The sequence below is a fragment of the Ochotona princeps genome, chromosome 24 (genome assembly GCF_030435755.1).
Source record: "Ochotona princeps isolate mOchPri1 chromosome 24, mOchPri1.hap1, whole genome shotgun sequence".
Classification (NCBI taxonomy): domain Eukaryota; kingdom Metazoa; phylum Chordata; class Mammalia; order Lagomorpha; family Ochotonidae; genus Ochotona; species Ochotona princeps.
Genome location: NC_080855.1, coordinates 32471238 through 32495274, shown reverse-complemented (window position 1 = coordinate 32495274; position 24037 = coordinate 32471238). Strand labels below are relative to the sequence as shown.

At 45.9% G+C, this 24037-nt stretch overlaps 1 protein-coding gene across 1 annotated transcript; it reads right to left on the bottom strand.

The window, feature by feature from the left end:
* Positions 1–7066: 7066 nt before the first annotated feature.
* LOC131483154 (Y-box-binding protein 1-like) lies at positions 7067–7865 on the bottom strand. Its single transcript, XM_058680488.1, has one exon. The coding sequence runs from the start codon at positions 7838–7840 to the stop codon at positions 7067–7069; it is 774 nt and encodes a 257-aa protein (XP_058536471.1). The 5' UTR covers positions 7841–7865.
* Positions 7866–24037: the final 16172 nt, after the last annotated feature.

The following is a 24037-nucleotide window of genomic DNA, read 5'->3' as shown; positions in this document are numbered from 1 at the left end:
ACGGGACAGGGACTGGAGGAAGCATCAACTGTTTTCCTGCCCATACGCATGCCAGTCTCACAGCTACACTTCTGCTAACTAGACATGTGGAATGCCCCACACTACCCAACCCTCTGGGCAACAGCTGTGGGTCCTACAGTTCTGACACTGGCGTGGATGTACACCCCACAGATTACCAACTCAGTCCCCTTAGATTTCCCTGTTGGTGCCCTGGTGGCCCACAGCTTCTGTCCCACCTGACTACAAAGTGGAGGCTCCCGCAACACACTTCTCCAGTAATGATTGGCTAAGATGGCCTACAGAATCCAGAAAACAGTTTACTCTTGCTGGTTTATTGCATGGGTTTTAAAAAAGAGAGAAATGAGTAGCCAGATGAAGCAGCACAAAGCCTGGAGGGGTTCTGAGTCCAGGTCCTCTGTCCTGCAGTGTTGGGGTTGTGCCTGCATGTGGTCACCATCCTAGAAGCTCTCGGAGCCCCGTGCTTGATGTGTGCGGAGGCTTCATCACATAGAGATGGTCTACTCCACAGCCCCTCCCTGCTGCCCAGAAGGTAGGGGGTGGGGGAGAAAGTTCCAGGCCTCCGACTCTCGCTTGGCCTTGAGGAGCCCACCGAGAACAAGGCTGCCTCTGTTCCCCGTGGGACTCTGAAGGATCAGAGATGTGAGGGCAGACCTTGTGGCTCAGTGGGTGAGCCACCACTGGGGTTGCCTTCAGCCCATGATGGAGTAGCTGGTTGGAGTCCTGGCTACTCCACGCTTCTGATCTGCTTCCTACCAGTGTGCCTGGGAGGCAGTAGAAGATGACGCAAGCACCCACGTGGAAACCTTGCTGCAGGTTCTGGCTTCTGTCTGGGCCTGGCCTAACCCCAGCTGTGGAGGACATTTGGGGAGGAAACCACAGATGGAAGAACTCTGTCTCTCCCTCTTTCTGGCACCCTGCCTTTCAAATAACATTCTTTAAAAAGTAGAAGAAAAAAATGTTTAAGTCATGTGAAATGCACAACTGTGAGTCCAAATTGTCATTTTCTGTGGTTTGATATAAAAACTACTTCTTGCCTACGCAGTAGCTCAGCTGACATGGAACACAGTCAAAGCCCTACGCAAGTCATAGTCCCACTATTTCCTGGTTATACGGAAATACATCAGTAAAGAACCATTCAGCAAAATATCCTTATCTCTTTAAAAAGTCATTTGCCAGGCCAGCACTGTGACATAGCAAGCTAAGCCTCTGCCTGTGGTGCCAGCATCCCATGCGGGTACTGTTTCAAGTCCCACCTCTTCTACTTATGATGTCTCCCTGCTAATGGCCTGGGGGGTCAGCGGTAGAACGCTCAAGTCCAGGGGGTCTCTGCACACTCATGGGATCCTGGAAGTTGCTTCAGGCTCCTGGCTACGGACTGACCCAGCTTCGGCCATTCTGGCCTTTTGGAGGTGAACCAGCAAATAGGAGATTTCTCTCTTTGTCTCCTTCTCTCTCTGTAATTGCCTTTCTAGTAAAAAAAAAATAAATAGATGTTTAAAAAGAAAAAAATGAGTTAGAAAAAGACTTACTTTCCTCTTAAAAAAATGTTTCTAGCACTACCAAAAATTTTGCATTTACAAAATAGCTGATAAAAATTATTCTCTGGTTTCTACAAAAAGAGCGCACAGGTAAGCTGTGGCCCTGCTGGTGCGTTTCCCAAGTTGCTGCAACAGCCAGGGATGGGCCAGGCTGAAAGGAGGAGCCAGGAAGTGCATTCTGTTCTCCCAAGTGAATGGCAGGGCATTGGCACCTGCCTGTCACATTAGCAGGAGCTGGATCAGAAGCAGGACAGCTGGGGCCGGGGTGTTCAGTGATGCAGGTGGCTGTCTAACCCACTGAGCCGTTACACTGTCCCCAAGATGTGGCTGGTGTCGGTCATCCAGGGTGACTTCTTTCACGTCCATGTCATCAGAAGACTGTAGTCTTCTCATCATTAGTTTATTTTTTTTCCATTCTCTTTAGACAAGTCTTTCTTCCGGTTCAGCCACTGAGGTCTGCTTCTCTTTCATTTGCATTTCTTTGCACAAACACTTTCTCATCCCCACTTTTTTTTGGGGGGGCTTCTTTTCCACATTTGCAGGAACAAGTCCACAGTTGTCCACAGTCTCACCAGGCAGTTTCAGGCATCTGGGCAGTAACTCAGTGGGTGGTAGGCTCTGGCTCTGTCACTGTCTCTCCTGTCACCTCTCCCTGTCTCTTTTAAACAAGAGAAAACAAAAAAGCAAGAGTCCAAGCTAGGGAGCTGCTGCTGGACTCCTCTGTAGGACAGGTAAGAGAGCAATAATTGTTACCAGCATCTTGGAGGATGCCCTAAGGAACAGAGCAAGAGGCAAGAGTGTGCAGGGCTTAGAGCCTACCTCTTTCTCAAGCACGTAGTTCTGCACTTATTATTATCATTATTTATGAATTGATGTTGATAAGGTTTAACTGTTGTTTCCAAATTTAACAGATAATAGCAAATCTCTCACCCACAGAGCAGCCCTCCTGGCTCCACGAGCTTTACATGCATAAATGAGAGCTTTTCATTCATTCCCCAAAATACTGATGCATTGTTTCATGGCTTTCTTAAAAGAGGGCATATTCATTTTAGTCTGCCATCACAACAGAAAATTTAGAATGCCTGGAAAAACCACAACAGAACCCATGTGAGAAGATTGACCAGGTTGACTGAACAGAGGAAAGGTAGAAGAGAATGGGAAGTCTGGCTGTTCTAACACGGCAATCTGTTTACAAAGTAACACTCTGAAGACTGGCGCTTTGGCACAGCGGATGAAGCCTCTTTACAACACCAGCATCCCACGTCAGAACCTGATTTGTGTCTTGGTTGTTCCCTTTCAGTCCAGTGTTTTACTAATGTGCCTGGGAAGGCAAGGGATGATGGCGCAAGAACTAGGGCCCCTGCTGCCCACATGGGAGATCAGAACGGAGTTCTGACTGGCCCAGGGCTGGACTTTGAGGCATGTGGAGAATGAACTGGTAAATGGGACTCTCCTCTCTCTCTCTGTCTCTCTCTCTCTTTCTTTCTTGTCACTTTACCTTTTCAAGAAATACGATGTTTTTCTTTTTAATGAAAAACATTTGAGATTAAGCAAATGATACAGGATTTTAACGCTAAACTGAAAATTACCCAAGCAGGTGACAATAGTTTAGGAATTTTAGAAAAAGAAGTATAAAGGGAAAATTGTTTTACAAGATAGTTAAACATGTAACCTAAATAATTGAAATGAGATCAGCTTCCAAATGGCAGAGGGAAGGCCACACAGAACTCATTCTTTCTCAGAACAAAACCCTGGGCCAGAGAAATTAAAATCAACTCATTTATCACTTTAGAATTCTGGAAAATTAACTGAAGCTTCAGGATGAATTGCAAACAATCTGTCAGATCCTGAGCTACAATAAAATTAGCAATTGGTCTGTCATCAGAAATCATGGAGGCCAGAAACAAGTGGGATGGATTAAATTGTACATCAAAATTCCTTCTCCAAAAGTTAAAGGAAAGCAGGCATTTGCCCTGAGCAGTGAAGACCCAGGAAGAGACCCTCATGTCCCATAGCACAGTGGCTGTGTCTGTGTGCTGGCTCCCTCATCAGTTAAGCTCTCTTAGAACTCGCGCACCCTGGGAGGCAGCACTGATGGCTCAAGCAGTTGAATCCCTGCCAGCATCTGGGAGAACTGGATTAAATTCTTTAACTCCTGTCTGACCTGGCCCCGCCCTGGCTATTGTGAGCTTTGGAGGGGAGCAGGTGATAGGCTGGGGTGAACCAGAAGATAACAGCGCTGTGGCCTGGAAAAGCAGTAGAGGATTGTCCAAAGCCTTGGGACCCTGCACCTGTCTGGGAGACTTGAAAAGAAGTTCCTGGCTCCTGCTTTCAGATTGTCGCAGCACCGGCTGTTGCGGTCACTTGGGGAGTGAATCATCAGACAGAAGATCTTCCTCTCTGTCTCTTCTCTCTGTACATCTGTCTTCCAATAAAATAAATAAATCTTTTTTTTAAAAAAGGCCATATAAACATCACAGAAACTCGTTTGCTTCAACAGACAACTGCCTAAAGCAATAATGGATAAAGATATAATTGTTTTGATGCTGGTAATGCAAATGAGGGAAAGAATAAAGGTATATTGGGTAACTACTGACCCAATATACATTTTTAAAAGTAGTAGAAGACATGGCATACAGGTAATTGTACTGTATTAAAAAGAGATGGCAGAGTGGATAGAAACAAAAATGTAGTTATAGGTTGTCCACCAGAGACACAGTTTGAATTCAAACTGCAAAAGCAAATAGGTAGAAAGCGAAACAATGAAAAAGATAGACCGTGAGAGCAGTCACCAAAAAGAGAGTTGGCGTGGTTATACCACTATAAAAAATCACACTTTACGATAAAAATTGTTACTGAAAACAGGGCCCAGCCCATGGCTGAATTGGCTAATCTTGCCCCACTGTAACTGCCAGTATCCCATATGGGTACCAGTCTATGTCCTGGCTGTTCCACTTCCCATCCAGCCCCCTGCTTGTGGCCTGGGAGAACAGCAGAGGATGGCCCAAAGCTTTGGGACCCTGCACTTGCATGAGAGACCCAGAAGAAACTCCTGGCTCCTAGCTTCAGAACAGCTCAGCAAAATGGCCATGTGGTCATTTGGGGAGTGAATCAGCAGACAGAAGAGCTTTCTCTTTTGTCTCTCTCTCTATAAATCTGACTTTCCAATAAAAAAGTAAAGACATCTTTAGAAAGAAAACAGAAAAGAAAAGAAAGGAGGCAAGTTCATGTAAGAGGGTCAGTTTACTTTATTTTTTTTGAAGATTTATTTATTTTTATTACAAAGTCAGATATACAGAGAGGAGGAGAGACAGAGAGGAAGATCTTCCGTCCAATGATTCACTCCCCAAGTGAGCCGCAACGGGCCCATGCGCGCCAATCCGAAGCTGGGAACCTGGAACCTCTTCCGGGTCTCCCTTGTGGGTGCATGGTGCCAGTTTTGGGCCGTCCTCAACTGCTTTCCCAGGCCACAAGCAGGGAGCTGGATGGGAAATGGAGCAGCCGGGATTAGAACCGGCGCCCATATGGGATCCCGGGGCATTCAAGGCGAGGACTTTAGCCGCTAGGCCACGCCGCCGGGCCCACAGTTTACTTTAGAAAGCTACAACCATTGTTATAAACTGTCCCTCCTTCCTTTGCGTTAACCAAACGTGGATGTCACAGCCCTCTGGGGAGTGACCTGGCAACACAGATCTGTTTTTCCCTGTCCTTCCTCATTCCTCTGGGCCTCTGCCTTTCAAGCAGCTACATGAATTCTTGAAGGGAAAAAAATGATGGGGCTAGCACCATGTTGTAGTAAGCGAAGCCTCTGCCTGGGGCACTAACATCTCATGGTTGCTGGTTCAAGTCCCAGATGCTCACTTTTAATCCAATTTCCTTCTTACGGTCTGAGGAAGCAGTGGAGCACAGCCGAAGTCCTTGGCTTTCTGCATCCATGGAGGAGACCCAGAAGAAACCCGGCATTGGATTAGCTCAGCCCTGGCCATCTCAGCCATGTAAAGAGTAAGCCAGCAGATGGAAAATCTCTCTGTCCCTCCCTGTCTCTGTAACTCTGCCTTTCAAATAAAAAATAACATAAATATTTAAGAGAGCGAGAAAAAGGATGCAGAGAATTTAAATCAGGTATGAATGTGGGGACAAAGTAATGGTCACAAATGATCAAACTCAGGTACCTGATCCTTCAGCCCCAGCTTCCCAAGGGTACGAATGGCAGCTGGATTGGAGGTAGAGTAGCTGGAGACTCTTCAAGGTAGAAGTGTTGTTCAACCAGCTCTTCTTTCCCTCCTTTGCAGAGGTACTCAAAGCCTTCTGTTGGCGTAGATGAACTGGCTGTCTTGTCTTCGTGTGCATCTGGGTCTGCTCTCTGTTCTAGCATGGGAGTCAGCAACTGAGGTGCCTAGTCCTGCAACATGTGCTCCAGGATGAGAACACACGTCTGTCTGATCTTCCCTAAGCTGTGGATTGAGCTCAGCATTCTAGTTGAGGAGCCCTTTGAGAAGCCCAACTTAGTTGGGGCACACACTTGTGTGTATGTTGGCCACCACAGGGACAGGTGCAGCCCTCTCCCTGCAGCTCTCCATGCACGTACCAGTGGGTCGGTGGCCTGGTCAGCTCTACCCCAGTCCCAGCTCTCAGATGAACCAGCAGGTGCTATAACCTAGGCCAGCCCAGCCCTCCCCCATGGGCCACTCTTGCACATGCTGGCTGGTGCTGTAATGTAACTGGGGCAACCCTGAAGAACCCTCTCTGGCCTGTTTCAGCCCTCGCTTTTGCACTCTGCAGCAGGTGCTGCAGCCTAGCCTGGCCAGTCACCCTGAGCACCTCTCTTGCACTCACTAGTAGGTGTTGTGGCCTTTTCAGGGAGTCTTCAAGGACCACTACCAGGCTTGTCCCCAGCTCCCGTGTGATGGTGGGTTGTGTGATCCACCTCGTCAGCTCACTCTCACTCCCCAACTAAAGTCACAGCTCTCACTGATGGGTGCTGGGTCCTAGGACAGCCTGGCCTGCACCCAGACCCACAAATCATGCTCTTTCAGCTCCTCTTCCTGTCACATTCTACCCACCCTTTGTCCTGTGAGTGGACCATTGGAGGGCCTACAGAAATTCTTCCTCCAGCCAGTTTTGGGAAATGAAAAATTTTATTAGAAATCTTTTAGTATTGTGATGTGACCAGTTTACAAATGTTATTAGTCTCTGAAAAGTGCATAGCACTTCCTGATGGATCTACTTTTGCTGTGTTGGTCCTTCGGTGTGCTCTTTTTATTCCCATCTTGTGTTGACAGATTTGTTGAAATGGGTAAATTCTTTTTTATTTTTTTTTTGGAAATGGTAAATTCTTAGTACTACAGCACGTGGGTTTTCTCTCTTTTGAGGTAGAGAGTTGAAACTCCCTTGGAATTCTGTTTGGTGGTCATTTAGAGTTTTTTCTGGGTTGATCCTGTGAGGCAGCGTTTTGGGCGCTTTAGTGGGGAGCGCGGGAGAGGGCGCTGCTGGCCTCGGGTCTCTTCTTAATCTTCAGAATCAGCCTCTTCACTCTCCTGTTCGGACTGGCTGTGGGGACGCCGTCTGTGAAGGCATGATGGTCTGCGACCCTGACAAACTGTCTCTCTCATGGGCTGGCCATGATCGCCTTCAGCCACACCCTGGGCACCCTGCATGTCTCCCTGCACAGGAGGGATGGAGTCCTTTGCTGCAGGCTGGTAGCAGCGTGGGAGCCTTCGCCGCCTGACTCGGCGCCAGCCAGGACAGGCCTGGCCATCTGCTGTTCCTTCTGAGCTATCGCTGTCAGTGGGGAGGCAGCCATGTGCGTAGTGGGGCCTAGGAGCCCTCCGCCTTGGGGAGCGCCGGGAGCGGGTACGCTCAGGCACATACTTGCTGCCCTGGACAGCAACTCCCCCGGGGCCGGTGACATTGGCCGCTTCCACGCCCTTCTTGCCCTCCACCACGTCGAACTCAACTAGCTCACCATCTCCCACGCTGGGCAGGTACTTCCAGGGGTTGTTCTTTTGGATGGCTGATTGGTGGACAAAGATGTCCTCCTGGGTATCTGTTGTGGTGATAAATCCGTAGCGCTCCTTGACGTTGAACCATTTCACTCTGCCCAGCACTTTGGTGGCGAGAATCTTCTTGTCTGCACTGGCATGTGCCAGCTCTGGGAGGCCCATGCCTGTGGTGGAGGGCTTGGGCTCGGCGGCCAGCTGCTGGATGTTGGCAGTGCCGCTCTGGGTGGTGATGGTGCTTGGGACTGGCTGCAGCAGGTGCGGCTCCCCGCAGGGTGTCATGGTGCCCAGGCCAGCGGCGGTGGTGGCGCTGTTCGGGCCCCTCTGGGGTCTGCTCTCTGACCCTGCTGCTGAATCACCTCCAGCCCGTTCATCTTCTTTCTGCAGGGATTCAGGTTCTTCTGGTGACTGTGGGGCATGGTGGTGAAACCTCCCTACCTCCTGCCTCAACTCCTCTCGCAGATGCTCCACCTGGCTGGGTAGGACTTGCTCTTTGCAGTGCTTCTGTGCCAACAGCTGCCCGTCTTTCTGCTGCCATTCGGCCAGGAACTTCTGCAGGGTGAACGTGATGTCATGGATGAGCTGCTGTGCTTTTTGGTCTTTTTCTTGGAGCAGCTGCTCACGAGTGTGGAGCTCCTCCTTGACTGCAGAGCACTCTTGTTCCTTCTCGCGGATGGACATTCGAAGCTTTGACTTGGAATCTTCTGCAGCCATGATCTGCTGCCGAGTGGTGTCCAATAGTTTCTCATTTTCTTCTTCTACATTCTGTAGCTTTGTTTTCATGGTAGACATTTCATCTTCCAGTTTTTTCACACATTTATTCAAAGTTGTGTTTTCGTCTTTCTGCTTGTGAAGATTTTGCTTCACCAATCGTAACTGCCTGCTTTTGATTTTGAGGCAAATCATTTTCCTTTCCCCTGACTTCATTAAACGGGCTTGTTTTCGCTTGAGATCTTTTATTTGAGATGACATTTTTTGGTTTTGTGCCGCCAGGGAATGTGCAAGTGTCTCCACTTCATCTTGGAGGAGCCTGATGGTTTCATCTTTGTCCACTAAGGATCTTGTCAGGCTCTTCAGTTCTTCTTGGATGGATTTCAAAAGCTCCCTCCAGGTGACAGGTGTTCTCACCTTCTGGGAGTCTTCTGATGAGATGGTGTTGGGAGCCTCTCCCACACGTAAGGCATGTCCTGTGGTTGGAGAAGGCTGGTCATCAGTTTTGAGAATTTGGGGAACTTCCTTTGCCAACTCTGCTGGCAGTTTCTTGGTGGTGTGTTTCACTGCAGCGGATGGTACCTTGTTGGCGCTGGAATTGCCGTCCGTCGGATCAATGAGAGGCTTCCTTTTGTCTTGGTCGCTCAACAGAGCTGTGTGCCTTGTGCGGAGGTCTCTTGTTTTGGTGTCTTGCTCCTTGAATCTGTCCTGATCACCGGCTAATTGTTGGTCCTTCTGTTCCACCATCCGGAGCAGCATTCGGAGCTCTGCAAGAAAAATCACCATAGTCTCATCTTGACGTTTTCTCAAGGCCCTCCTTGGCACCACTTTAACCAAATAGGAGACATAGCTCCAAATTAGAGCCATGAGGTATAGGAGCAGTCCCAGGAAGTAGCGTACGCCAGAGCGTAGGCCAGCATCTTGCCAGGACATGTTGGCCTGCGGGTCGCTAAACTGGTCTGGAGCGCTTGGAAGACGCGTCCAGCTCAGTCGGACAGTCCCGCAAAGTGTCGCCAGAGCAAGGCATGCTGGGGCTTTATATAGGCAGCAGACAATGGGGTTGCCTGGAGACAGCAGGCCCAGTGTTCCGTCCTCTTCCCCTCTGAAGCCCGTTGGCTCCTTGGCCCTCTTTGTGTCCCTCCTCCTCCCCTACCCCTCCCCAGGTGAGGCTCCCACCAGGCCTGAGACGCCCCCAAATAAATCATCTTTCCTGCAGCGTGTGCCTAAGCATCAGTATTAAAAATACAGGAGCTGGCCTTCTGGTGCCCTCAACCTACACCCCTTGCATGTACGGTCTACCCATGGTCAGGGCTGATGTCAGAGCCCCAGGCCATCCCTTGCTTTGCCCAGCCTGAGCCCAATGGGCTGCCGCTGCTGCCTGAAGGAGCAGCTCAATTGCCTGAAGCAGCTGGTCGGGCAGACGGGAGGCAGGCGAGTGTGCTGGGCTCAGGCAGAGTCTCTCTGGGTCGTTGGCAGGACAGCAGTTCCTCGGGCCCAGCAGATCCCGACTGGGCATCAGCCATGCCCAAGGGCCCGTGGAGAATGGAGTTGGGCCTTTGCCCAGATAATATAGCCTGGGCACCAAGCTCTGTAAGCCCTTGGGGAACAGCCATTGGTCTGTTGCCTCCACCTCACCTTCTGGGGGCCCTGCTGTCCATCATCCTAGCTCCACGGAGCACTGCTCTAGTGACTAGCAGATCCCAAGCTTAGTCCACCTTCCCGGGCATGCAGTCAGCCTGGGCTCCCAGCCTTGGGCTAAGACTCTGTAACTTCTGCGCCCAGAGCTGTGCAGAGGAGACAGCACTGCCTTCCTGCCCTCTCTGCCCTGCCAAGCTCCTCTCCCCACTGCAGGGCCTGATGGCTGTAGGTAGCTAACTAGTCAGTAAAGCCCTCGGATTCATTCAGAGATTTCTGAGCTGCTGTTGTCCAACCCTGGGTACGTAGGAAGTTGACAGTGACTGCAAGTTCTTGACACTTGGCAACTTGGAGGTGGAAGGGAAAGGACTGTGGGAGACCACCGTGGACTGGGCGACAATGCCTGCTTATCCACAGTGCTGTGGTGCTGCTGTGGTGCATGGGCAGGGATGTGACTGCTACTGGACGGAGAGAGCGCAGTGTGATGGCGAGAAGGCTGTTCATTGCATGGACTTCTCAAAGTGGTTGCCTGGGAGCCCTAACAGCCAGGCCAGGCGCTTCAAGGACTTCTTCGAATACTGCACTGTCCTGTGCCGATTTGTTGTCTATTCTGCAAATACATAGGAAAACTTAAAAAAAAGTTTCAAGGTTCATTTGTTTTTTTATTGGAAAGGCAGATATATCGAGAGGAGGAGAAACAGAGAAAAAGATCTTTCCACTGATTCACTCCCCAGTGGCCACAATGGCCGGAACAGAGTTGATTCGAAGTCAGGAGCCAGGAGCTGTTTCTGGGTCTTCCGATGCTTTGGCCATCCCCTGCTTTTCCAGGCCACTGCCAGGGAAATGGAATGGTAGAGGAGCAGCCAGGACACAAACAGGCAGCCGTATGGGATCCTGCCACACGCAAGGTGAGGATTTAACCACTGAGCCATCCTGCCAGGCACAAAATGTGTATTTTCACAACTTTTGCATAGGCAGCAGATAAGCAACTTGGAAACTAACTGCATAGGTTTTTTTTTTTAATTTATTTTTATTTTTATTACAAAGTCAGATATACAGAGAGGAAGAGAGACAGAGAGGAAGATCGAGAGACAGAGAGGAAGATCTTCCATTTGATGATTCACTCCCCAAGTGAGCGCAACGGCCGGTGCTGCGCTGATCAGAAGCAAGGAGCCAGGGACCTCCTCCAGGTCTCCCATGCGGGTGCAGGGTCCCAAGGCTTTGGCCTGTCCTCACCTGCTTCCCCAGGCCACAAGCAGGGAGCTGGCTGGGAAGTGGAGCTGCTGGGATCAGAACCGGCGCCCATATGGGATCCCGGGGTTATCAAGGTGAGGACTTGAGCTGCTAGGCCACACCGCCAGGCCCTGCATAGGCTCTTTTTGACCATCTTCAAAAGATATATTCTATTTTTATCGGAAAGACAGGTTTTACAGAGAAGAGACAGAAAAGAAGAGAGAAAGATCTTCCATCTGCACAGGCCAGAGATGAGCTGATCTGAAGCCAGAAGCTGCTTCTGGGTCTCCCATGTGGATACAGATGGTCACCTCTGCTGCTTTCCCAGGTCACAAGCAGGTGGTGCATCTGGGGCATGAACTGGTGCCCAGATGGAATCCTGGTGCTTGCAATTTCAAGGAATTGGCCACTAAGCTGTCACTCTGGGACCGTATTTTTTGGAAATAAATTGTGCTGTAGTAATATGTTCTATATGAAAGTTTCTAGTTTTTTTCTTTGTTGCTTTCTTATGCATTATGAATATTGTTAACATGAAGAGCGTGCCTGCCGTTTCAGGGATGTCCCGAGGGTCATGAAAGGTGCACCCCACGGATAAGCGAGGCATGCTGAAAACTATAACCAGCATCTGCCTGGAGCACTGAGTATCCAGGTTGTCTCTGCCTCTTCCTGGTAAACGTGAGCACTGTTCTTCACTTCTCCATTTCTCTTCCCACCTCACGTTTTCTTTCCATGCTCTGTTGCCTTGGCTTCCCCTTGGCAGCCTGCTTGTCTTCCCAGCCTGGGGAATAGACTAATAAGGGGGACAGGCCATGCAGAGGCATGTGAGGGCTCTCCCCAGATGAGGGAGTTGGTACCACGCAATGGATTGGTGGTTGTGTGCCCAGTCACACTTGTCCACATTTCTGATTTTGTGTATGGATTTCATGAGTCCAAGAGGCTATTGTTTTAAGGACTGTCAGAGAAGTTGTTATACACCATGCTCTCCACTTCCAGGATTAGTCCTTAAGCAATTGCCAGTGTGATAGGTTAAAGAAATACAACTTTTTAGGATGGCGCTGTGGTAAGTAGGTTAAACTTCCGCATACAGCGCTGGCATCTCATATGGGCATCAATTCAAGTCCCAGCTGCTGCACTTCCAATCCAACTCCCTGCTTGTGGTCTGGGAAAGCAAAGGAGAATGATTAAAGTCGTTGAACCCTGCACATACTTAGAGACCTGCATGGCTTCTGGCTCCTGGCTCCTGGCTTCAGATTCACTCAGCTCTGGCCATTGTAGTCATCTGGGGAGCGAATCAGCAGATGGACACACTCTCTCTCTTTCTCTCTGCGCAACTCTGCCTTTCTCTTTAAAAAGGAAAAAAAAATGTGTGGTTATGCTAGGTTTCAAAACTCAGGCACACTTGAGAGAGACAGTCCAGGTAAAGGTTTTTTCTTTTTTTCAGTCAAAGCTTAATGGTCAGTGAAAGGTCTGGCATGGTGGCTCAGAGGCTAAATCCTCACCCTGTGTGCACCATCATCCCCTACAGGCACTGGTTCGTGTCCCAGCTGCGACACGTCCCATCCAGCTCCCTCTTTGCAGCCTGGGAAAGCAGTGAGGATAGTCAGAAGCCTTGGGACCCTGCACCCATGTGGGAGACCCAGGGTAAACACCTGGCTCCTGTTTTGAATCAGCTCAGTTCCGGCCATTGTGACCATTTGGAGAGTGAGCCAGCGGATGGAAGATCTGTCTTTCCTTCTCTCTGCAAATCTGCTTTTCTAATGAAAATAAATAAAGAAATAAATAATAAATATAGATAAAGTAAATATAAAATAAAATTAAAAATAAATAAAAATAAATATAAAATAGACACAAATATCATATATATAAATAAAATACAATAAATAATAAATTAATTAACATAAATAAATCTTGAAAAAAGAGAAGAGCCTGATGGACCACTCTCACCCGGTGCTGTAACCCCATGAGTTAGGGTTTAAATGCTGACAGTGAGGGTTGGTGAAGTGAGGCAGAGTGGAGGCTTGCTCTGCGCGTGCTCCAAGGTGTGTTTGGTGCCTACCTGTGATGGGTAGCATTGGGTACTCCTCACATACGAAGGAGACGGGGCCCGGGAGTGAGATGAGCATCATCCACGTGCTCCCTCCCACTCCACCTGCGGCCATCATGCGACCCTGGCAGCCTAACAGGCTGAGTGAGGTTCAGAGTTCTTTGTGTGTTCATTATCCTATAAGCAGGATTTCTAGGGCAGACATCTAGCCCTGTGGTTGAGAGACCCACATGCCTGCCAAAGTACCTGGCTTTGCTACCCAGCACTGGCTCCTGATGCCAGCTGCTTGCTGATGAGGAGTTGGGGCACAGTGGTGACGGCTCAAGTGGCTGGATTCTTACCACTCACGTGGGAGATGTGCACAGTGTTCATCCTGGACCCGGATAGGCCGTGGAGTTTTGAGGAAGGATCAAGGGGATGGGCGTTCTCTCCTCTCTCTCTCTCTCTCTCTTTCTCTCTCTCCTACTAGGCTTCCTGCTAATGCCCTAAAAGTATTACCCAAGTGGTTGCTTTGCGTGTGAGAGACTCAGATGGAACCCCTGGCTGTGGCTTGGCTGATTCCTGACATTTCAGTCGTCTGGGTACTGAACAAAGAATAGAAGATCTGTTTCTTTGTTTGTCACTCTACCTTTGTCACTCATATATGTATGTGTGTATATATATATATATATATATTTAGTTTTAAAGCAAGATTTATTAGACAAGTTGAGAAAGGAGACTCCCGTCCTAGTGACGGGAGGGGGCTCTGAGATAGAAACGCCCCTCACCCTTGCCATAGTGGCAGGAGGAGAAGTGGAGAAAAAAAGAGACCCGTATCAATGGTGGAGAAAGCATCTTTTAAAGGTTCCCCTCAAAGATGTTTCTCCATAAACAAAGAAAATTCCTGGTTTCCATGGTACCTGGCCTTGGGACAAAAGGCCAGAAAGGTGTCACTGGCCAACTTCCTTGGTCCATTTCTAATGATAAAGAGGCCAGTCTGAAGACCTCCCCCTTAGCAATGGCCAGAGACAGAATCAGGCTGAGGCTTCAGGTGGGGAATTGATATGTTAATGTCACCCTTGTCTCTTGGGGAATTATGTTCCTGATAAGTTAAGATATACACTTGTCTTGGGAGAGACCTGCTCTGGTGAATCCAGGACATGGTGGGGAAAATACCCCTTTATATTTGAGAAAAAAATGACTTGGGGACTCAGGATGCCCTAACTGCCTACTACCCAGTCTAACTCCTGTCACATTCCGCCCCCCAGAGGAAGTAACCCTAACTGCTGTTAGGGGGGAAATGGGACAGTGACCGCTCTAGCTGCTCCTGCTGACAGGGGGCGTAGTTCAAAGGCAGCAGTTGGATATTCCTCTGGGGGTCGGTCTAAGGGTCCCCAGTGGAGCACAAAAGTCATCAGAAGCGCCTGGCAGAAGTCATTTGAAAAGGTGGGGCTACAGAGAAAAGGAGAGACAAAATGAGTTGAGATCTTCCATCTGCTAGTTCACTCCTCAATTAGCCTCAATTGTCAGCTGAGCTGAGCTTACTATTTCCCGGAGCTTCTCAGTTCGTATCTTTTTCCTATTTTTTATTTTACTAAATAAAAGTACTAAATACTAAATATACTAAAATACTAAAAATTCTAAAAATACTAAATAAAAATACTAAAAAAAAACTTTTTGCACACTGATTTTTTTTTAGAACAAACTGACTTCTTAGGCCATCCACCCTTTGTTTTCTGTAGAGAATTTTTAAAAACAACTTGTTAGTTTCCTATTTTGTGTTTTCATTTTCAATTAAATAAGCCAATGATATTGACATAGTCAAAAGATAAGTTTTCTAATCACAATTAGTCTTGAAATGGATAATTAGGATTAGAATAGAAAAAGAACATTAGCCACAAAGCTGGTGAAAATGGGGAAAATGCGTTAATAGTAACGTGTCAATGTGGACTTTTCAATTTCGACACTACTACTTTTGTAATGTAAGACGATAGTGTTAGGGAGAAATTGATGACAAGCATATGGAAAAATGCTTTCTAATAGTTGTATGAGTTTAAAATCATTCCAAAATTAAGGTTTATTGAAAAAGAAAAATTGTTTTTTACTGAAGATATTTATTTTGTATATTAAAGACAGATTTTACAGGGAGAGAAGGTGAGTTAGAAAGATGAGTTTTCTATCGCTGGTTTACTCCCCAAATGGTTGTAATGGTCAGAGCTGATCTGATCTGAAACCAAGAGTTAGGAGCCTCTTTTGGTTCTTCCATGTGAGTTGAAGGGCCCAAGGACTTGGGCCATCCTCCATTACTCTCCCAGGATGTGAGCATGGCATTGGATTGGAAGTAGAACAGCAGGGATGTGTCCATATGGAATGCTGTCACCCGTATGGGATGCTGGCACCACAAGATGGAGCATTAGACTGGTGGGCCACCCTGGCAGTCCCGAAGGTTGGGGAAGGGAGCAGAATTTTACTTCTGTTTTCTTGCATCCCTCTGTGTGTAGAAACTGTTACCCACATGGAGATCTTAACTATACACATCCATATCTTCCTCTGATGTTTTGTGTGTATGTGTGTGTTTCAAGTTTTACCATACTATCGCTTCATCTATCTGTAGTTTTGGTATAAAAATCAAGATCTCATTTTACATTTTCTCATGTATTTCACTTTTTTTCTGATTCATGTCATGGCAGTTCCACTTCCTATCCAGTTCCCTGCTTGTGTCCTGGGAAAGCAGTCAAGGAAGCCCCAAAGCCTTAGAACTACCCACCTTTCCAACAAAAACAGATGAATCTTCTTAAAAATGTGGAAATGAAAAATTGCTGTTTTTTTTAAATTTAGGAAAATGTTTATGCTTAGCTCCCTGTATCTACCCTAAACATCCTACATTTCTCACTGTCGAAAAGCAAAACCACATATTTATCATCTGAAAAGCAAGAGCATGTTATGATGGGTGGGGTGCGTCTGCTCACTTGAAAGCATGTTTGGAATAAGACAAATACTGGGGTGGCCCAGGGATGTGGCAAAGCAGGTTAAGCCACTCCCTGTGCTGCCAGCACTTTTTATGAGGAGCAGCTTTGAGCCCAATTGCTCTGCTCACAATCCAGCCTCCTGCTAAATGTGTGGGAAACAGCAGAAGATGGCCCAAGTACTTGAGCCCCTGCTCCCCATGTGGGAAATCTAGATGAGGTTCCTAATCCCTGGCTTGGGTCCGGCTTAGCTCCTGTCTTTGCTGCCCCTTCGGGGAGTCTATCTGCAGATGGAGGGCCACTCTCTTTCTGAGACTATGCCTGTTTACTAAATAAGACAAATAGTAAAACAACCAACCAAGCAAACAAAAACTCTTACATCTTAAAAACAGCGCCCCATCCTTAGCCTGTTTTGTAGGCTAGGTTCTTGATGTTGCTGGAAACTTCCATCCAGCAATTCTAACTAGCCCAGGGAAGGGACTTCAGTGTTCTGACACTTGGCCATCTCCATTCAGCAAGATGGGCTCAGTCGAGCCATGTGATGCCACAGTCAGAGATTTCATGTATTCCAGCCCACTTCTTGGTCCTCAACCTCTACACATGAGTTATACCACAAACTGAAACAACTAAAAAATTATGACAAGTCTAAAGATTTTTTTTGGCTGTATTTTGCAGATTGATCATTTCCAGTGACACCTATTATAGACAGAGCAATATTGGTTGACTTGAGATTAACCATTTGTTTGGTTATTTCAGGTAGCTTTTTGAGGATAAGTATTTAAGTAGAGGTGAGATCGTATCATGCCAATTGAAACCTGTCTGTTTAGGAAATTTGGCTATTACCTTTCTCCTTGGTTTTCAAATCAGATATGACTCAGTTTGGGTTTGGTGATATGGACCCTTAGCATAAGTGACATTATTTTTGTTTTTAGTCTGTTGGACACTAGAATTGGAGCTTAATTCAAAATAATGGTTTCTTGTAATTTTTATCTAACAGTAGAAAGCCAAGATAGGCAAGAGGATACTCTAACATGAACCATTATAATGCAAATGGAGTAGCAAGCATGAAGGAAGAAGCAGAGACGATTCAGGAATAAGGAAACTGCAAGAAGAACAATCGTTAATATCTCAGAGGAGTAAGAGAGCACAAAACATTCATTAAAAAGCACAGGACAGAATGTTATTACATAAAAATATAGGGGCGCTCTTAGAACAAAAAGGAACGCCTAGAAAATTGCAAGCTTGGGAGAAGAAATGACAAATTCAATAATAGAAATGTTTGGAAGATAAAATGGAAGAAAATGCCCATAAAGTAGAGCATCAAGAGCAGAAAAATAAGACAGGGAACAAAAAGGAAATTCAAGGACTACTTGAAGAGGGACAACATCCGAGTAGTGCAGACTGCAGATACAACACAGGGCGAAACAAGCGTGTACGTAACAAAAGCAATGTTCTGGAGAGTATTTTCCGTAACTAAAAACACAAATGAAAAGAGGCCCACACCCCGGCCCATCATTCTTTCATCTTTCACCTACTATCCAGGGGACATTATTGGAGCTGCAGGAACACAGCACCCAACCCCAAGAGTGAGCCCTGATGGGCCCTAGGCACCTCATTTAGCAATCACATTACTATTGGCTTGCCAAGGTAGCAAATGTGCCGCTTAAAGTGGGGACCTGCCAGTGCGGGGTGAGAAAGGAGCATGTGTGGGGCTCCTATTCCATCTGCTCCACACACAAACCTTCTCTAAAATAGGAAGTCTATTATTTTGTAAATGATGTATTTATTTGAAAAGCAGAGTAATAGAGAGATCGAGTGCTGGCCCAGACTAATGCTAGGAGCCAGGAGCTTCTTCCAGGTCTCCTATCGGGGTACCAGGGCCCAAGCACTTGGGGCACTTTCTGCTGTTTTCTCAAGGCATCGTGAGGGAGCTGAATCAGAAGTGGAGCAGCCTGGTCTCGAAACCACATCCACATGGGATGCCAGTGCAGACAGTGGCTTTAACTGCTGAGCCACAATGTCAACCTTACTGGGGTTTTTTTTAGTATAATAAAGAGATCAAGACCTTTGTCAGTTTGAGGGGAATCAGAAGTTGTTCCCATGTGGCAGAAGCTTCATAAAATATGGGAGGGGACACATCTGCATAAAGGAGATGGGAATTTAACTGATGCTAAAATGCTGCCACACTGTGGACACGGGAAATGAGAACTTGAGAAGTCCAGAAACAGTCATGAGGCAAGGAACTGGGGAGAGACCTCATAAAACAATGTGACTGACTTCTTAAAACAGTACTAGTAGCATCTTGTAAGTAAAATTAAAACCTTTAAAGACAGCCTAATATGACAATTCAAACCTCAACACTCCTCAGTGTCTCAGAAAGATTCTTTGTTAGGTTTAATTTAGGTGTTTTTTTTTTTTCTGTTGTTGCTTTGAATAGACTTTCTCCCCATCTTGTGTTTCTTCCAAATGGAGGAAATATTACTTTAAAAGCTTATTCCTTTTAGTGGGTTGTCTTTTTAAAATGTCTCTTAATTTTCATCTACTCGGAAGACAGAGAGAGTTTAAATCCATTGGTTCAGTCTCCAAGTGCCCACAGCAGTCAGGGATGGGCCATGCTGAAGCTGGAACCTCATGCTGCTCTCCTAGTTGGCTTACAGGGACTCAGGCATTTGAGTCATTACCTCTGCTTCCCAGGGTGCATTATCAAAGAGCTGAATCAGCAGTGCTACAGCCTGGACTTAAATGGCACTCTGATCTGGGACATGACCATCTCAAGAGGTGGCTAAATCAACTGTGCCTCAATGACTCCCATGCTTGTTTTGATTTCTCTTGTTTCTTTCCAGAGTTTGATTCTACCATACTTAGATTTTTTTTTTTAGATACGTGATGACATATGTAAATGTTTGGGAAAACGTTTTGCACTGTTTACCATCTTTTTGTATCAGCTAAAATCCCTGAAACATGCTAAAATAGTAATGCTGGCATTCTTGTATTATTCTTTTTTAAAAAAAGAGATTCATTTATTTTACTTGAAAGTCAGAGTTACAAACAGAGAGGAAGAGACAGAAAAAGAGGAGGGAAGAAGAGAGAGAAGGAGAGAGAGAGAGAGAGAGAGAAAGAGAGAAGGAATCTTCTATCAGCTTTGTTCCCCAAATGACTGCAGTGGCCAGAGCTGGGCTGTTCTGAAGCTGGAAGTCACGAACTTCTGAGTTTCCTGTGTGAGTGCAGGGACTCAAGCAGTTGAACCACCCTTTGCTGCTTTCCCAGGCCATAAACAAGGATCTAGATTGAAAGTGGAGCCGCTTGGACTTGAACTGATGCCCATGAAATGCCAGTGCCACAGATGGGAGAGCAGCTTGCTATGCCACTGTGCCAGCCCCCCTTGTATTATTCTTGATGTTAGGGAAATGACCGGCTGAGAATATTCTCTGCTATAATTTATACCGCTTGATGTTGATTTAAGTTTTTAAGTCTTCATTAGGCTAGAAAGAAATCGTCTTAATTCTACTTATTATATTTTATCTAGAATAACTATTGGGGAACAAGTGTTTGACCAAGGTTATTCTAGCATTGGGATGCCTACATTACAACTGGGTTTGAGTCCCATCTCTGCTCCCAGGTCTGGCTTCCTGCTGATGTGCAGCCTTGGAGTCAATTGATGACAAACATCCCATAAATTTAAAAAAAGTGTTTCATCAAACTTAAGGTTTAGCCAATAAGAAATGTCTACCTTACTCTTGATATGATAGAGTCATGGAATAAATGTGATTTTTGCCATGTCTATTCATAAGAGATTGTATGTAATCTCCACAATCATTTTCTGTAACCTTATCTTCATGTATTTAGTCATTTAGAGGAGGTCTGGATTTGTGACGTATGAAGATGTTTCCTGTTTAAAAACAATAATAAAATGTCCAATAAAAAAAAAAGTGGATGGTGACCATAAGGTTCCTCATATTGAAAGCAAACCAACAGCATAAAAGACGGGGAGCAAGAAGAAGAAATTCCAGAAAAAATAGATAATTTGGTAGGAGGAGAAACTACATCATCCTGGCAAACATCATCAGAGACAGTAAGACCCCAAACAAGAGCAGTTTGCCAGAAACAATGAGGAAGGAAACAATAAAAACAATAGATGCCTACAAAATACAAAAGAGACCATCCAGGAAGTTAAATGTAGCACATTAGATACAAGTGATTTGCATTCGTCTGTTCTCCTCACTTTATCAAATTAGTTTTATAAAGTAAATATCACATTTACCAAATCTGGATAACACAAGCAACAAGATTATACATCCAAATCACTCTGGCTTATCTGTTTAAAGACTATGAAGCATGATACAAAAAGCAGAAGTCAAGATTGCAAAAGATCACACAAGTATTTCGGTCCCTGCCATCCACGTGGGAGACCTGGATGGCGTTCTTGGCCTCAGCCTGGACCAGCCCCGGCCTTTGCAACTGTCTATGGAGTCAGCTAGCAGACAGAAGATCTCTGTCTCTCTCTCTCTGTAAATCTGACTTTCAAATAAATAAATACATCTTTAAAGTTTTCTCTTTTTTTTAATAGTGTGGCGCTTGTCTTCTTTTTCACATTCCTATCAACTCATTGTAAGCCTTGTTTTTCAGGCAAAAAAAAAAGTGTGATGATGTTAAGTAAATCCAGAAAAAAACAATTGCTGGTGTGTACATGGAACTGGGAAAGATGGAATCTCTTCCATGTCTTGTGCTGAAGATTGGGGATGCTGTCCTGAGGCAGTAGCAGGGTCTAGCACAGAGGCCTGGGGTCAAGGGTTGCCTGGAAAAAGCTGGACAGAGAATAGAGGCAAGCTTCAGGTCAGCCATCTTTCCAATTCTCCAGGTTTATCCTTGGAGCAACTGGCCGCCAGGAAGACTTCTGAAAGGCAAGTTGGGAATGGAGTGAACTCCATCATGGGTGCTGGAGACCAGCCCACTCCTGAGATCTTTTAGGGCTCCTCACTCAGCAGTCAGCAGAGATTGGCAGCTACCGTAAGGGAGACTGACCCTTCCTGTCTTGGATCACCAAATATCTGGGCACACTAACCTTCTTCCCCATTCTCAACTCCCAGTGGCCACTGCTTAGGAGACATTCATTGCTTCTTTGTCATACCCTTTTTTTCTTTCAAGTGGCTTGTGTGAAATTTTTTCCTGAATTTCCTTGTTGGGGTGTCACAATGAATGGTCTCACTGCTCACTCATCTTCCATATTCTCAGCACTATGGGACCAGATTCCACATACCCCCTCTACGTGGAAAAGGACAGAGGAAAGGAAGCACTATGAGCCACCCTGGAAGGGAGCAGAACAGCCACGTGCAGACAGAAGTCATGTCCTCTGTAGCACCACTGGAGTTCTAGCCTCCGCCAGCCTTGGCATTGGGAACCTGGATCACAACCAGTTTTCCAAAGCCTGTGTCTGAATCCACTTCAAAGGATTGGCGTTTGATGTTCATCTAGTAAGCTTCGTGATCCATCATTCAGCTGGGCTTGCAGGATGACATGTCATCAAGAACACAGGCTAATCAGGGAGAGGGGCAGAGAGGTCAAAGACGTTGTGGGTTTATGACCACATAGGTTGGAGTAATGAGTTTGCCTTCACAGTCTTAATGGTGTAAGAGTCTCAGCATCAGCTGTAACTGTGACCACCAAAGCGTTCACCCTGCTGTGGGTCTAGAGTCAGGATGCAGCAGGAACACCGTGAGCTTGTCTTGTCTTCCTCTACCCCTTTGCTCTTCACCTACTTTATTTTCTTCTCTTTTCCCACTCCCTCAAGGGATAACTGGATTTCCTTATGAAGCTCAAGGAAAGAGGAGAAATCATAAAAAGAGAACCCAAAATATGCTTTTGTGAATTTCTCAGTAGGCTGTTACTGAGCTTGGACATTCTGGCTTTGAACTACAGCCCATCGCAGCTAGTAGCACGTTCAGTGCTTCCTCCACTCTGGCAAGATGTCCATCCGAGATCCTCATAGCAATCAGAGGCTGAAATGATGTGTGTGAACTGAGAGTGCTAGGGATTTTGAGGCCAGGAATTGCAAGGGAGAGCAGGACAGTTCGGTTGAACCGCCTGGAGCATAGACTTGAACTCCTGATACCAGATGACTTCGTTTTCAGGAAAAGACAGAAACACAACTTGGTGGCTGGAAGTCAGAAGAGTTCATAGAAAGAGAATGAGGAACAAATTGGAAGAGTCAAACTCCAGCTTGCACAGGGAACAGGTTTAACCTTAACCTCGGACAACTACATTGTTTTTGAAAACGGGAATATCGGATTCAAATAGGAGGATGGGCAGAAATATTCCCCAACAGGCAAGGCTAGACCAGGAACCTGGAACTTAAATCCAGCTCTCCTATTGGGAGAGCATGGACTCAGCTACCTGAGCCATTGTCTTCTACCTCACAGAGTGTACACTGGCAGAGAGCTGGCGTTGAGAGCAAAGCTGGAACATGAACCCGGGCACTCTGATGGGGGATGCTGCTGCCCAAAGCACCTGTTAGCCATGACATCAAACACCTGCTCCCACATCACAAAGAAAATGGTGGACCCAACTCACAGCTGGTAGTCACAGTCCCTTGAATGTCCTTTCCTCTTCTCCGTAACTCTCTTGTGTTCCTCACTACTCCGAAGACAGCAGCTTTATAAACCCATTATTGTCCACTTTTTACTCCAGTTTATTACTAAACATTTTACCTCCAATTCTAGCAGTTTTCTCCTCAATTCTAATGTTTTCCAACCCATTCTCTTGATTTTGCATCACTAAAGCTCTGTTTGGAGGATGCAAGCCCAGAGGAAAAATGAAATTGTCTTCAGTGGATGAGAAAAAAAAAAAGTGGTACTTGGAATATTTATTAATGAATGAATTTTGCTCCAGTTACAAATGTAAAATTTATTATTAATGAATTCCTCATGATAAATGAACAAAGTGATATCTTTGTGTGATATTCTTATGTATTATTCATACCAAGCATTGCAAAACAAGTTCAAGACAAATTGACTCAAAGAGAGTTAAGAAGTGGAAATATTGGAAACTCTTTTCAAAAATATTTATTTTATTTATTTGAAAGGCAGAGTTGCAGATTGAGAGAAGGAGGGAGAGAAAGGGTTCTTTCATTAGCTGATTCACTCCCCAAATGGTGGCCATAAGAGATGCTGGCAACACGGGCAGTGATTCAACTTACTATGCTGCAGTGCTGGCTTCAATAACTGGAAATTTTTAGCAAAACACTTTTGAATGTAGACAAGCAAGAAGAATGACATTCAGTTCAGCACACCAGCCTCTAAAACTAAGATATGCTAAGAGGCTGTGGTGTTTGCTTTAGGCTTTTGTTAGTTTTAAAAAATAAGATGTTACATATTAAATTAAGCAAATAAGGACAAATGACAACAGAATTTGGAATGGTTATATAAGGAGGAAAGAAGGGTGTTGGCAGAGAAGGGAGGGCACAAAGAGCAAAAATCCTTAAGGCTCACAAAAACAAAGCATAGAAAACCAGTTTACAGGTAAAGCACAGTTAAGAGGCTGACACTGTGGCACAGTGCATTCAACTGCTGCTTACAAAGTCTACAATCATTTTGGAGTACAGGGGTTCAAGTCCCAGCTCCTTCTCTTTTTTTCTTTATTTTTTTCTTTCCTTCTTTCTTTCTTTTAGTTGGAGCAAAATTTTATTTTATTCTTTAAATTATTAATCATTTTTATTTTTGATGATTTTTACATAGTTGACTGGGTCAAAGGCTACAGGGAGGTGGGTGAGATCACTATTTCTACATTCTCATGCTTTTTTTCAATTAATTTATTTTTTATTTGTTTGTTTCTTGATACAATTTAGCGGGCACTGGGCTCTTCCCTCTCCCTCCCCCAAGTTCACTCCCCTCTCCTCTGTTCTCCCCTCCAGGATCA

Bases quoted from the DNA above. Each gene is read 5' to 3' on its own strand.
- LOC131483154 (XM_058680488.1), bottom strand. From the start codon at position 7,840: ATGACACCCTGCGGGGAGCCGCACCTGCTGCAGCCAGTCCCAAGCACC.